The sequence below is a fragment of the Nannobrachium achirus genome (genome assembly GCF_963921795.1).
Source record: "Nannobrachium achirus genome assembly, chromosome: 10".
Taxonomy (NCBI): Eukaryota; Metazoa; Chordata; class Actinopteri; order Myctophiformes; family Myctophidae; genus Nannobrachium; species Nannobrachium achirus.
This window is the reverse complement of record NC_137819.1, coordinates 38251061-38263950: the sequence shown is the minus strand read 5'-3', so window position 1 is coordinate 38263950 and position 12890 is coordinate 38251061. Positions and strand designations below refer to the sequence as shown.

Genomic DNA, 12890 nt, shown 5'->3' with positions numbered 1-12890 from the left:
ACACTGGGGTCTGGACCGATGTGGCGGACACGTTGTATGGGTCACAACGCACTGAACACAGTGCGAAGCAACTCGTTGTGAGCTTGTACATCTGCTATTTTCACTACTTGTTTGGTACAAGGTAGTAATGTCTCTTGGTTCACGGGCTAAAAAGTTTGGGAACCATCATACTTGCTGTTGTAGACAGGTTCACGGGCTAAAATGTTTGCTTGCTGTTGTAGACAGTGGTGTAAAGTAACTAAGTAGATTAACTGAAAAGCTCTGGGAACTGAATGATTTTATGAAACTGGCACTTGTTGTCTGACTGTTGGTACCAAGAAATCCAGACTATATACCGAAAAATACCTGATTTAATATGATTTAATATAGGAAAATACTCGTTTTAGCCGACTTTATACCCGAAAAATAGGGCCCCCATAACTATGGGGGCCACCCCCATAACTATGGGGGCCCTATTTTTCGCCGGCGCCTTTGGCGCCGCTAGAGGGACCCCATAGCTCTCGGAGTATAACTCGAACTCTGGCTTCTTCACTGCATCACAACGACTTTCGTTGCTTGAAGTGTTGCTCGATGTGTGTGGGAGAAAGACATTAAAGTTGAAAAGGCACTATTACAGATGGTTTTATATAGTATATACAGTACAGCAGGAGTCTTCAACAGGGTCCGGGACCCCTAGGGGGTCCTCAGAGTTACCACAGGGGGTCCTCCAAATCTTCCAATCCTTTTATTAACAACTTGAACCCTAAAGACCCCTGCAGTACAGTATACTTTTATCTTTATAATAGCAGTGGCCAGTACATTTCTTGTGTTTTACTTTTTTCCCCCAAATGGCTTCCCTGATTGGGGTTAAAGTGGTTAGAGTCTCATTCTTCTTTGAGATTTTTTCTTCTTCTTTTTTATCTAGACAGTTTTACAACTATCATCTGTTTGACTGCAGAGATCATGAGAGAGTCAGCCCTGGGTGTTTTACTGCGGGATCGTTAAACGAAGCAATTATCCTGATGGTCATTAAAGCGCCATTGACATTCAGTGGTCAGTACGTGTGGTGGTCAGTGGGTGGGGGAGGGGCGACGGAACAGGTAGAGTAGACAGACTAGATACAGATACATACAGTACATGGAGAGAAAACCACAGCAGGAGCAACCGAGCAAGGGAGATGTACTGTCCTACATAGACAGTTGCAGTCAGCAGCCAGTCAGCAGTGGTATGAAAAGAAAATTTGGCGTTCATTTAGGGAATCACACTAATTGCGACCGTAGGTCGCAAGTTTACTGTGAAAACCGGCACATCTTGTCCGTGTATCTCTATCAGTTATCACAGTTGACATCACCTATGTAAAAGTCCATATATGCGTATTCCCCAGAATCCCTTTTATGGCCATATATGAAGATCCCTGATGTCATCGATATACTGTACATCACTGGCCAGATGGCCAAGACATGGCCCATATATGTGTGGCTGGTTCAGATAGGGATCTCCATGTATGGGCATAAAAGGGATTGTATGTTGTGATGTCATGGGAACCACTCTAACAGAATCCCTTTTTTCATGATCCCTGATGTCATCAATATTAAGCCCATATCTAACAGGACTTCATATGGGAATGCCCATTTATGGAGGAAGACAGCCCATATCTGTGTGGCTGGTTCAGACAGAGATCTCCATGTATGGGCATACAAGGGATGTACCATATACAGTACATGGATCTCCATATATGGGTACCAGGGGTCTCCATATTATGTATGGGTAACTGGTCCGGTATACATCAGTGGCCAGATGGCCAAGAATTGGCGCTACTAGTTAATAATGCACCCCAGGTACATTTGTACACTTACAGAGTTGGCAGTCAGGATTTTGTAGTATACGTATACTGCAGTGTCCGGGAGTTCAGTCAGTAGAGCACTCGCCTCGTTTCAACCACAAGGTCATGGGTTCGATCCCGGGCACCGCCAACTCAGCGTATGAGTAGTGTGGTTTGGGTGCGGTAAGTACTGGGGGGCTGATGGCACTGTAGGTGTTGCGCTCCACCTCAGCAATCCATCTCCCAGGGGTCTAGTGCACTGCGAAGTAGGGGTAGACTCCCACGCTCTGGCAGATAGCGACAATAAGCCTCTCCAACCTAATGTACTTACTTGGTATTGTACCTGCGATATATAGTAATGTCACTGTCAGAAATGGAAAAAGGAACCTACGTTATGTTCCATTGTAGTTGTTGTTTAGTCACACGCTCTTTTCATTGGTTAAATAAAGAAAATAAAAAACGCAGATATTCTTAACCACTGTCCCCATTTTGGGCATGTCATTATAGGCAAAGATCTTAAACAATTTTCAAAATGAGCAGATCTTGGTACTTTTGCAGGGAATGTCAACAGCACAATGACATATAAAATAGGGAATTATTAAAATAAATTAACATAAAAAGATGAAATACATCGCCCGGCCTACAGCTATGATATTCTACATGTTAGGCTGGATTTCAATTAAGTAAAACATGCTCTTGGCACCGGTAAGGCGGTAACACAAACGGCAGCCTTGTGAAACAGGTAAGCTTTCACACTACACATGATGTGTCTGTGTGAGTTGTAACCAGGAGCTTGATATAATCACGGGGTGTAGAGCCCTTGGCAGGTCCCTCCTGACCAGCGCTGATTTGGCCTTGATCGACATGCGGTTGTAATCCCTTTTTGTTCCCAGAGGAGAACAGAGGAGGAGAGGAGAGATGAGGAGGAGACCAGGGGACAAAGCTAAAAAAAGAACCCGGAGAGAGAGAGAGAGAGAGAGAGAGAGAGCGCGCAAGGGATGGGAAGAGGGGAGGGGAGGTGAGAAAAGAAGAGATAACACCTGAAAGAGAGCGTGAGAAGAGAGCAGACATGTTGCGAGCAGAGAGGAAGAGAGAGAGGGCGAGAAGAGTGATAGAATCGGCGATGAGGAACGTGGTAGAACGAGATGATTTGTGAAGAGAGAAGGTGAAGGTTAGAGTGAAGGAGCTCAAACGGAAAGGGAAAGGGAGAAGAGAAAATATTGCACGGGATGAAAGGGAAAAACGGGAGAAGTCGTGGGAAAAAAAACGTGGAGCACGTGGCTGGAGATCGTTTAAGTCTGATTTCTGTGTAGTTTAGCATGTGTGACATGCCAAAAATAGCCAGTCTACAAGCTTGAAGATAAGCTATTTTCGCGCACGACACTGACTCGCAACTCCGTGTAATTTGGCCTATTACCTGACCATGTCCAGAGTAGATGGACTTCTGTGAGTGAGCCAACAGAGGTCCAGTGTCTTCGTCAAGGACATACTGTACGGACATACAAGTTCATAGCGCGTCACTTGTGCGCTATTATCTTGTAGTTGTAGATCTGCTATTTTGTTTAGATCGTGAAAATCTTTGAATATATATATGTTTTAACGTTCCAGGGGGTCCCTGGAACAAAATATTTTGAGATAGCGGTCTGCGACCAAATACATATCATTTTGGGGGTCCTTAAAGTTTGAAAACCACCGATTATAGCAAGTTTTTTCAGAAAACTGTTTAGAAGAGATTTTGTGCAATCGGCCTCATGGTTTAATGGACCCTTGCAGGGATCCATACAGTACCTGTGACTCTCCTGTCTGAGATAGTTTATCAGACGATTAGGCCAGGGTTTTATAGGACAAACTAAGGGAGGGAGAGCAAAATAAAATATGATGATGATGTTGTAAATATGATGAGGGAGAAACGAGGGGAAGGGGTTACAACAGGGTTCCCCAATAGGCGGCCCGCGGGCCATTTGCGGCCCGCGGGGGGCTACTGTCTGGCCCACACCAACCCCAGTAATAATGGTGGTATAAGAGCAGCAACAACACTAGTACATCATTGTTGTCGGGTGGAAATCTCGTATCTCCAAATTTGTACGTTCTTTCGCAAATCATACAAGGCCGTCGCACAAAAGTAGTGAAAACAGCAGATCTACAAGCACACAACGTTGTGTGCTTGTAGATCGGCTGTTTTCACTAGTTTAAATAATTTAATAAATGATAAATGCAAAACGAGCGGTTTTGGACATACAAGATTTTCACCCGACAATGACGATATCTGAACTGTCACTGGAGTAGCGGGAACGCCACCGTCGTACCCTAGACAAAATTCGGCCTTTGGGGAACCATGGGTTACAAGGTTCCAACAGAAAGAAGAAAACAAACAGGGTTTGTTTACTACTAGTATGTGGTGCAGTACGTTATTCACAGTTTATGTCAGATGCTAAAAGGTTGCTGGCTCGTCAGTGACACATGATGCAACACATTAGTTAAAGGTATAGTTCACCCAAACGATAACGTTTTTTCTATCGATTACTGGAGACTTGAATTCATGGATATTTTTTTAGTTTTTGTTGCATTCCTGAGCCAATAATTTGATGACCAGCAGTGGTTACCTATGGAGACAAAGTGGAAAAGGTGGAAAGACCAGAGAGGAGGAAGACTAGGAGAAGAGGGGAAGAGGAGAGAGAGAAAGACCAGAGAGGAGGAGAAGAGGAGAGAGAAGTAAGTCGTGAGAGGAAGGGTGAGAAAGAGAGGAGAGAGAGAGAGGTGTTAATGGTGCAATGCAGTGCTCTCTACCCCACCCCAGGCGTGCACCTCGCACACACACATGCACGCACACACACACACACACACACGCACACGCGCGCGCACACACACACACACACACACACACACACACACACACACACACACACACACACACACACACACACACACACACACACACACACACACACACACACACACAAAACATCACACACATGCACAGTACACACTCACACAGCACTCACTCATACTGTATACACACACTTGGAGTGCACAGTGCACACACAAAACATCCATGTCTCCCACCCTATCCCAGATAGTGCCAATCCATAAACAAAATATAACCTCACACACACATACAGTACAAACTCGAATAGTATACATTATATACATACGTATGTACAGTGTGTGTGTGTGTGTGTACAGTATATACATGCAGTTTACTGTGTGTGTGTGTGTGTGTGTGTGTGTGTGTGTGTGTGTGTGTGTGTGTGTGTGTGTGTGTGTGTGTGTGTGTGTGTGTGTGTGTGTGTGTGTGTGTGTGTGTGTGTGTGTGTGTGTCACAGTATATACATCACACACAAACACAGTATATGCATATGCATCCATCAACACAACACATATATACTGTACCACAGAGACATGCACACACTCAGTATTGTACACACACACACACACACACACACACACACACACACACACACACACACACACACACACACACACACACACACACACATATCCTGCTGTATTGGAAACATTGCAAAACCCTGTAAAATGTAACCACTTTAAACCTGGTATCTCTGTTTAGGGCGTGTCATTATGAGAAATGGCTAAAACAACAGATCTACAAGTCCCCAACATGTTGTTGTATCTCGACAGAGACTGGGGAACGGAGGGCGAGAGGGACAGAGGCAGAGCGATGGAGAGAGAGAGAGCAGGAAGGATCCATAAGAAGGGAGGGGAAACGGGGGGAGAGAGAGAGTGCAAGCGAGGGAACGAAGGAAGAAAGGGTGAAATGGGTAGAGAGTAGGGCATTCACGAATAGTGATTTTTAGTATTCGGATTATTCGACCTCAAAGTATTCGAATAGTCGAATATTCGACAGGACGGGCCAAACTGTCAAATATTAAGTAAGCAAGAGGCGAACATTGTGAAAATAGCCGATCTACATGCTCACAACGCCTCGCGTTGCGAGGCGTTGTGAGCATGTAGATCTGCTATTTTCATCAAGGGGATGAAAAAAATAGGAGAGTGAGAGAGAGAAAGCGATGTGGATTGAAGAGAGGGGAAACGGGGAGAGAGAGAGCAAGCGAGACAGAAAGAGATTTGTGTTGACGGCAGCTGTCTCCATGGCAACCTTGCATCATGTTAGGTTTAGGGATGGGACGATATGAAAATTTCATATCACGATTATTGTGACAAAAGAAATCGCGATTTACGATATTATCACGATAATCAAAATCCATTGTCCTGGGGCGGAACGTTTGCCAAAAAATAGCAGATCGGCTATTTTTGGGCAAAGACATTTGATAGAGAGTGAAAAAAAGACTGTATCAAGTACGTATATTATAAGTACCTTTTACCAATTAAAGAGGGTTTTAGTGGTACCGGATATGCAGTTCGGCAAATAAAAGGTGAATTGATCCCAGTGCATGACGGAGGACGATATCACGATAAATAAAATCTCCACGATACGATTATCGCGAGTGTTTTTTATCACGATGAACGATAATATCGCGTATCGTCCCATCCCTAGTTAGGTTTGAATTCCCCTCCTCTCTCTGGCCCCGCGTGTCTGCATCTCTGCCACTCCCTCCGTTTCAACGGCATATTCTCTCTCTCTCTTTCTCTCTGTCTCTCTCTCTCTCTCATCTCTCTTCATGTGCTAAGCTTGACATTTGTGGCCCTACATGCCTCCTGGCCCCTTCATCTGTGTAGTTGGCATAGGAACACCTAGTGTGTGACCCAGACAACACACTCTCTCTCACACACACACACTCTCTCTCTCTCTCTCTCTCTCTCTCTCTCTCTCTCTCTCTCTCTCTCTCACACACACGCACACGCACACACACACACACACACACACACACACACACACACACACACACACACACACACGGGCACATCTCTCAACAATAGATCCAGACAGATAAAATATGAGCTGTCTCTATTATCCCAGTTAACAATAGCACCACTTGACCAAACATGCTACTGCAACACAATACCTCCCATTCCATCACCCTCAACTTCCAGCAGCCCATTCAACCTGTGTGTCACGGGGCTCACGGCCCCGTTCATTATTCATTATTATCACACTGTAGTATTTTTAGGTCGCTGTAATGATGATGATCTAAGATTAGGGCTGACATTTTAGTTAGCAGATACATTGTCTCATAATTGTGATTAATTACTTAATTGTGTTCTTGGTGTTGAGCATTAGAAGTTCTAACAAATGAATGCAAATGACATTGCTGTTGCCTTGTTGGCTTCGTAAACACTAAACTGCACAGGCCAGATACTGTTTGTCAAATAACTTGAATATCGTCTCTGTCGGGTGGAAACCTCTTACTGTATGTCCAAAACTGTTACTTTTCAGGATTCAAATTCAAAAGTAGCAAATTTACAAGCTATCTACCGTCTAAAAAATTTGCGCCACGTTTTGAGCTTGCAGCAGATCTGCTACTTTTCATGCTTTTGACGACGTATTATAATATAATAATCAAGGCGTTCATTTACAAAAAAACGAAAAAGGTTAGAATATTATGGACATACTGTATTGGGTTGCTGCCCAAGAGCAACGATAATATACAAAGCCTATTAATGAGATATGCAAAGGAAAGGACAGACAATGACCAGTACTATTCAAAAGAATAAGAAAATAAATAATTTAATATGGCCAAAATGGGCCATATGTTCCATACTTTATAACTTTTTGGGTCTCTCCCAGAAATAGCTTGAATAAACAATCTACAAGCTCACAACACTGTGAGTTTTCTACTGTTTGAAGCTTATCGTCCCAACAGGCGAAGTGGTATCGTCTGCCGGAGATTCCCTGACAGTAGGGGGAGAGAGTTGGCTCAGAATATGGAAGGTGTGTTGCTGGCTGGCTGACTCAGCTTCGCTGGATGTAGTCTTTTTGTGAACCATCGAAGATCCCTGTTTGCTGCTGTTGTTTTGAGCCCATATCAACTCCATTGTCTCCTTTAGCATGAATTCTACCAAGGCATTTGCAGCAACCCTGTTTGGCGGCCAGAGTGTTGTCCATGCTTTGACATGAACGTTTGAAGATGGTTGACATTTGTTTTCTCTGTATGGAAAATGCACAATAGGATGTTTTTCAAACAACGCGTTGTTGATGGGTCATTTATCATCGTTGAGCTATAATTTATGTGTTTATGTGTTTTTTGATTCACAAATGTATGCAGGATGACAGATCGCAAACACAATCAGAATAACAGCGGACACATAATCGAATCCAGGAGTCAATAAATGCTGTGTGTGTGTGTGTGTGTGTGTGTGTGTGTGTGTGTGTGTGTGTGTGTGTGTGTGTGTGCGTGTGCGTGAGAGAGAGACTGTGTGTGTGTGTGTGTGTGTGTGTGTGTGTGTGTGTGTGTGTGTGTGTGTGTGTGTGTGTGTGTGTGTGTGTGTGTGTGTGTGTGTGTGTGTGTGTGTGTGTGTGTGTGTGTGTGTGTGTGTGTGTGTGTGTGTGTGTGTGTGTGCGCGTGTGCGTGTGCGTGTGTGCTGGCATTCGCACACGCAAACATCTGTGTGCCTAAACAGCGGTCACTTATTATTTGGGCTGCCTGGTTCACAGTTGACTGAGCAGACATGAATAGTGGTATTAATAATTAATTGGACTAAACCCCCATCTCTCCCAGGCCCATGGATGCTGAAATCCACCAGGGTACTTTATATTGGCTCAGCCAAGTGGAAATAACATGGCAAATATGAATTCAACCTGCTGCAATGGAAACCCCAAACAGGGCTAAACCGTTATCTGAGCGCGTTTGTTGCACGCTGAACTAATGGAGCTTACGGCAGATTAACCACATTAAGCACAGAGTCCTTATTTGGGGTTATTTTTCTAGCTTTTATTTAATTAATATTGTCCAGAGTTGGTTGACTGAGGAGGACTAGGGTTGGGATCCTTTTAGGATTTTAACGATCCCAGTTCCTTAACAGTTTGGCTGCTCTTGGTAGCCAAACACGTTCACAGACGAGATAAGGTTTCCATGGTAACCCGCATCTCAGACGCTTGCTACGGGTGCTGGTGAAAGAAAAAACTGCATACGTCATGACGCAACGCAGCCAGAAGCAACCGAGAGCGGCCATTATCCATTGACTCCTATTCTATACTGAAACATAAAAACGGCTTTATCTTGAAATAAGGTGCAAATATCGCCGAGGTGGCCGAGATCAGCTTGTCTTCACGGCGACACTATGCCGTGATGGTCGGCCCCGGTTAGGATTTTAGTTTTCGCGACCGTTTGTAAACAAACAGATCTCCTTCCTGGATCGTCAGTGTACACCCACGTGCATACGCACGGAGCTTCCGGGGCTCTTCAAAATAAAGCGCAAGTGAATGGTGGCGTCCTGAGTGTTAACGATTCCCTCTTAACGCCTATAGGGCAGTGTTTCTCAAACTTTCAAATTTCAAGGTCTTCCCCTTAACTCTGACACAAATGCAAACCAAATGGACCCTAACGGGTCCATTTGGTTCCATTTGTACACTGTCAGAGTTACAGGATTTTAAGGGTCAATTTAGACCCACCTAAAGCAACCGACAGAGTCCCTGGAATCCACTTTGAGAAACACTGCTATAGGGGGTTCCAAATGAACCCTTAGAGGTCTACCCATACTGGTCCATGTGGTTCCATTTGTACACTCACAGAGTTATGGTGGTCAGTGAAATGTAAAGGTTTGAGAACCACTGGTATTGTTGGATCATGTTCCTCTTATTCCTCCGGTTCTGGATCCCAGCCCTAACTTTTTCAAATAAACAAATCTTAAATTTGATCTAACTATTAAATCGCAAAAGTTTTAGAACACCCACTCTGTTATTTTCAGCTCCGAAAGGCTTCTCAAAAATATCTTTTCTATGAGCCGGGCTGGGGTCCGGATTTCCTGGCAAACTTACGTCATCTGTATCCTTCCGTATACGTTGTCTCCCGGATCATACACCACCGGCCAATCACAGCGCGGATCATACACTACTGGCCAATCACAGCGCGTCTTGCCGTCTTCTCAGGAAGTAGCTTGAGTAAGCCTGGCTACGCGAGGCTACAACAGCAGCATTTACTCTGGTTGTTATTCTGTAGGAGTCGTAGCCTAACACGGCGCTGAGTCGGTCATCACCCTTGCAGCCCCCCGCGCCCCCACCTTTGCACTCAGGATCATAATGTGAAAACCGCAGTCGCATAGCAGACTAGCAGTAGTCGTTTTACAAAGGGAGCTGCAGCTTCCTTTGTCCGGTCGCTGTGTGTCCACAAGTCCCCCACTGGAAATACCTGCAATACCAGTAGTTGAGCAACTTACATAGCAAGGTACATTGAATTAATTGTGTGTGTGTGTGTGTGTGTGTGTGTGTGTGTGTGTGTGTGTGTGTGTGTGTGTGTGTGTGTGTGTGTGTGTGTGTGTGTGTGTGTGTGTGTGTGTGTGTGTGTGTGTGTGTGTGTGTGTGTGTGTGTGTGTGTGTGTGTGTGTGTGCGTGCGTGCGTGCGTGTGTGCACGTGTACTGTATGTGCTTGTGTGTGGATCTGTATTATGCACATTTGCCTCTTTGCGTTATTCAAGAGGTACCTTGTTGTCTCCCAGCCTGGCCCTGGATCTTTTGGCAGACAGGCTGAGGTCCTGTGAACAATGCCCCAGGAGGGAGTCTGCTGTCTAGGGGAGAGAGAGGAGAGCCATCTGGCCCCTTCTGGTGCCTGTGGAGCTCCCGCTAGACTGACAAACAGCTTGCTAACCTGTCAGTATGATCGGCTGTTATCAGGAGTATAGGAGAAAGGGAGCTGTATTTTGCATCGCAAATGACACTCACTTAATTTCCCTGACTCGCTGCGAGCTGTAACAATGCCAACTTTTACACTTAAACCTGTTGTCAGAAACGACCTACAGTAGAACAAATGTGGTTAGTTTTCTTCTGAGAACTTGTTTCATATTTCCCAACAATAACTGGTAAAAATGTCATTTAGAAAAACGGTTGTCGATCTTAAAGTAAGATTTTTTCGGAAGGCAGGATAGCGTGAGTTCAAACGCTTGTCTTTCCCTAAACTATTTAGCTTCAACGCTCAATACATCATGGTCTATGGCATGATATAATCATAAGTATAATCTAAGTGTGAGTGTAGGGTGAGAAAATGGCTTTAGTGTTCTGCAATCTCAGCAGAACCCATTAGGAGTCTCTCTCTGTGTGAGCAAAGGACATGAAATTTGTCAAATCTTTTCTGGCACCTCACCCTCCTCTCTCCCCTGCCAAGCTTCCTTCACTCCTTTCCTCAGCTTATCTCTCCCTCTCTCCATCGCTCCCCATCAGTTTCTCTCTCTCTCGCTCTCTCTTCTTCTCTCTCTCTCCTCTCTCTCTCTCTCTCTCTCTCTCTCTCTCTCTCTCTCTCTCTCTCTCTCTCTCTCTCTCTCTCTCTCGCTGTGTAAAGACGTGAGGTCATGGACACTGTTTGCTTCTCTTTCTTAACTCTCACAGTCACACTTATGTGGTAACTTTGTGTGCGTGTGTGCGTGTGTGCGTGTGTGTGTGTGTGTGTGCGCGTTTTTGTGTGAAAGACATGCGATATGTGTGTGCACATGCAGTCAGTGTCCCAAGTGGAGGCCAAGCTAAGTGCTAAAAGTGTTGGCGTGTTGAGAAAGCAGCAGGTCAAATAGATGATGTCAGCCAGACTGTTCTCTCACCTCAACACTCAGCAGGGACATAACCATGGTCCTCCAGGCCTCCACAAGCACCAGGACACCCTTATGACTTGCGTGACCATCTCTGTATTGTGAATGTTATGTTATCTTTTAACCACTCCACAAGTTCCGAAAGGAAAATAAAGTAAGAATTGAAATTGAAGGATTGTCCTCCGAGTCCAGACCCCCACAAGACTTGATTTGATTGATTGATTAAATCAGTGGTTCTCAAACTTTTTCGTGCCAAGGACATTTGGCCGCGGACCCCCATCTGAACATGTTTTGTGCCGGGACCCCTAGAAGAGAGGATTTGTGTAAATAAAAAAAACATATTCAAGGTTTAAGGAAGAGTAAATTGCATTTGGGAGCAGAAATACTGGCGCCGAGATTTTAATTCTTATACCAAAAACGACTGTAAAACAGCCATCGACTATTGTGCCGCGTTGAGCATGAAAATACGTACTTTAGCTGATATGACTATATCAAAAATAAAGTGTAGCGAGGGCTTTCAACGTAAAAAAGACCGTAAAAGGTCTTATTTGAGATGTTCCTTTTAGGCAGGGTGTTTAACTGTACTTGTACTGTGTACTACATTTCAATTGTATTGACTATACTTGTACTGTTCTCCATTTTTGTCTAATAAAAGAATCAATCAATATCAAATTAAAATGATATAATAATTGACAGGAGCTGTTGTTGTGTTGACAGGAGGTACCCGGGACATCGGCTCTGCCCTCACCAGGATGTGCATGAGACACCGCAGTATTGAGGCCAAACTACGCCAGTTCTCCATGTGAGTAGATCTGTGTGTGTGTGTGTGTGTGTGTGTGTGTGTGTGTGTGTGTGCGTGTGTGCGTGTGCGCGCTTGTGCGCGCGTGTGTTTGCTTGCAGGGATTAAAGTTCGTAGTCGCCACGTGTGATTTCAGTCATTCGGAAGCATCACTAAAATTTGTTTATTTTAGGTTATTAGTTGGTAAAAGTAACTAACAACACATGTTCAGAAGCATCGTCTACCAGTAAGACTCCCTAATCGGGAGATAAGCGACCGTAGGTGGCTTATCTCCACAAATAGGGCAAAAATGTGTTTTTCCAAAATCTTCCTGATCCATGTTGATGACATGAGTGTAGACATGCTGTGTAGTGATATTTGTGATTTTAGGGCCAAAACTGTAGGAGCAGTGTCCACAAAAGTGCCAAAAAGTGGCGCTAGAATAGGGCCATGTGAGAAATGAGGGGTGGGGTCTCCGCGTTGCCTTGGCGGACGAATAGGTACCGGGCCCGGCTCTCCCGGACGCTCCTAGCCCGAGTTACGGCATTTTATGTGCGCTGCAGTGGCAGGGGGTCCTCCACTGGGGGCGCCACCACTTTTGCATCCGTTCTGGAGCACCAGGAGTCGGTGGTCCCCGGGAATTCCCCGTGAGCAGCCCCG

The 12890-nt window shown here is 44.8% G+C and overlaps 1 protein-coding gene across 1 annotated transcript in view; it reads left to right on the top strand.

Moving 5' to 3' along the window:
- LOC308293025 (protein MTSS 1-like) overlaps window positions 1–12890 on the top strand; it is a gene marked incomplete at both ends in the record, with an annotated part of 99137 nt that overhangs the window by 56596 nt on the left and 29651 nt on the right. Inside the window, one exon of the mRNA XM_080735455.1 lies at window positions 12170–12254. Coding sequence (XP_080591581.1) covers window positions 12170–12254 — 85 coding nt within the window. The remainder of the gene's footprint in view (window positions 1–12169; window positions 12255–12890) is intronic.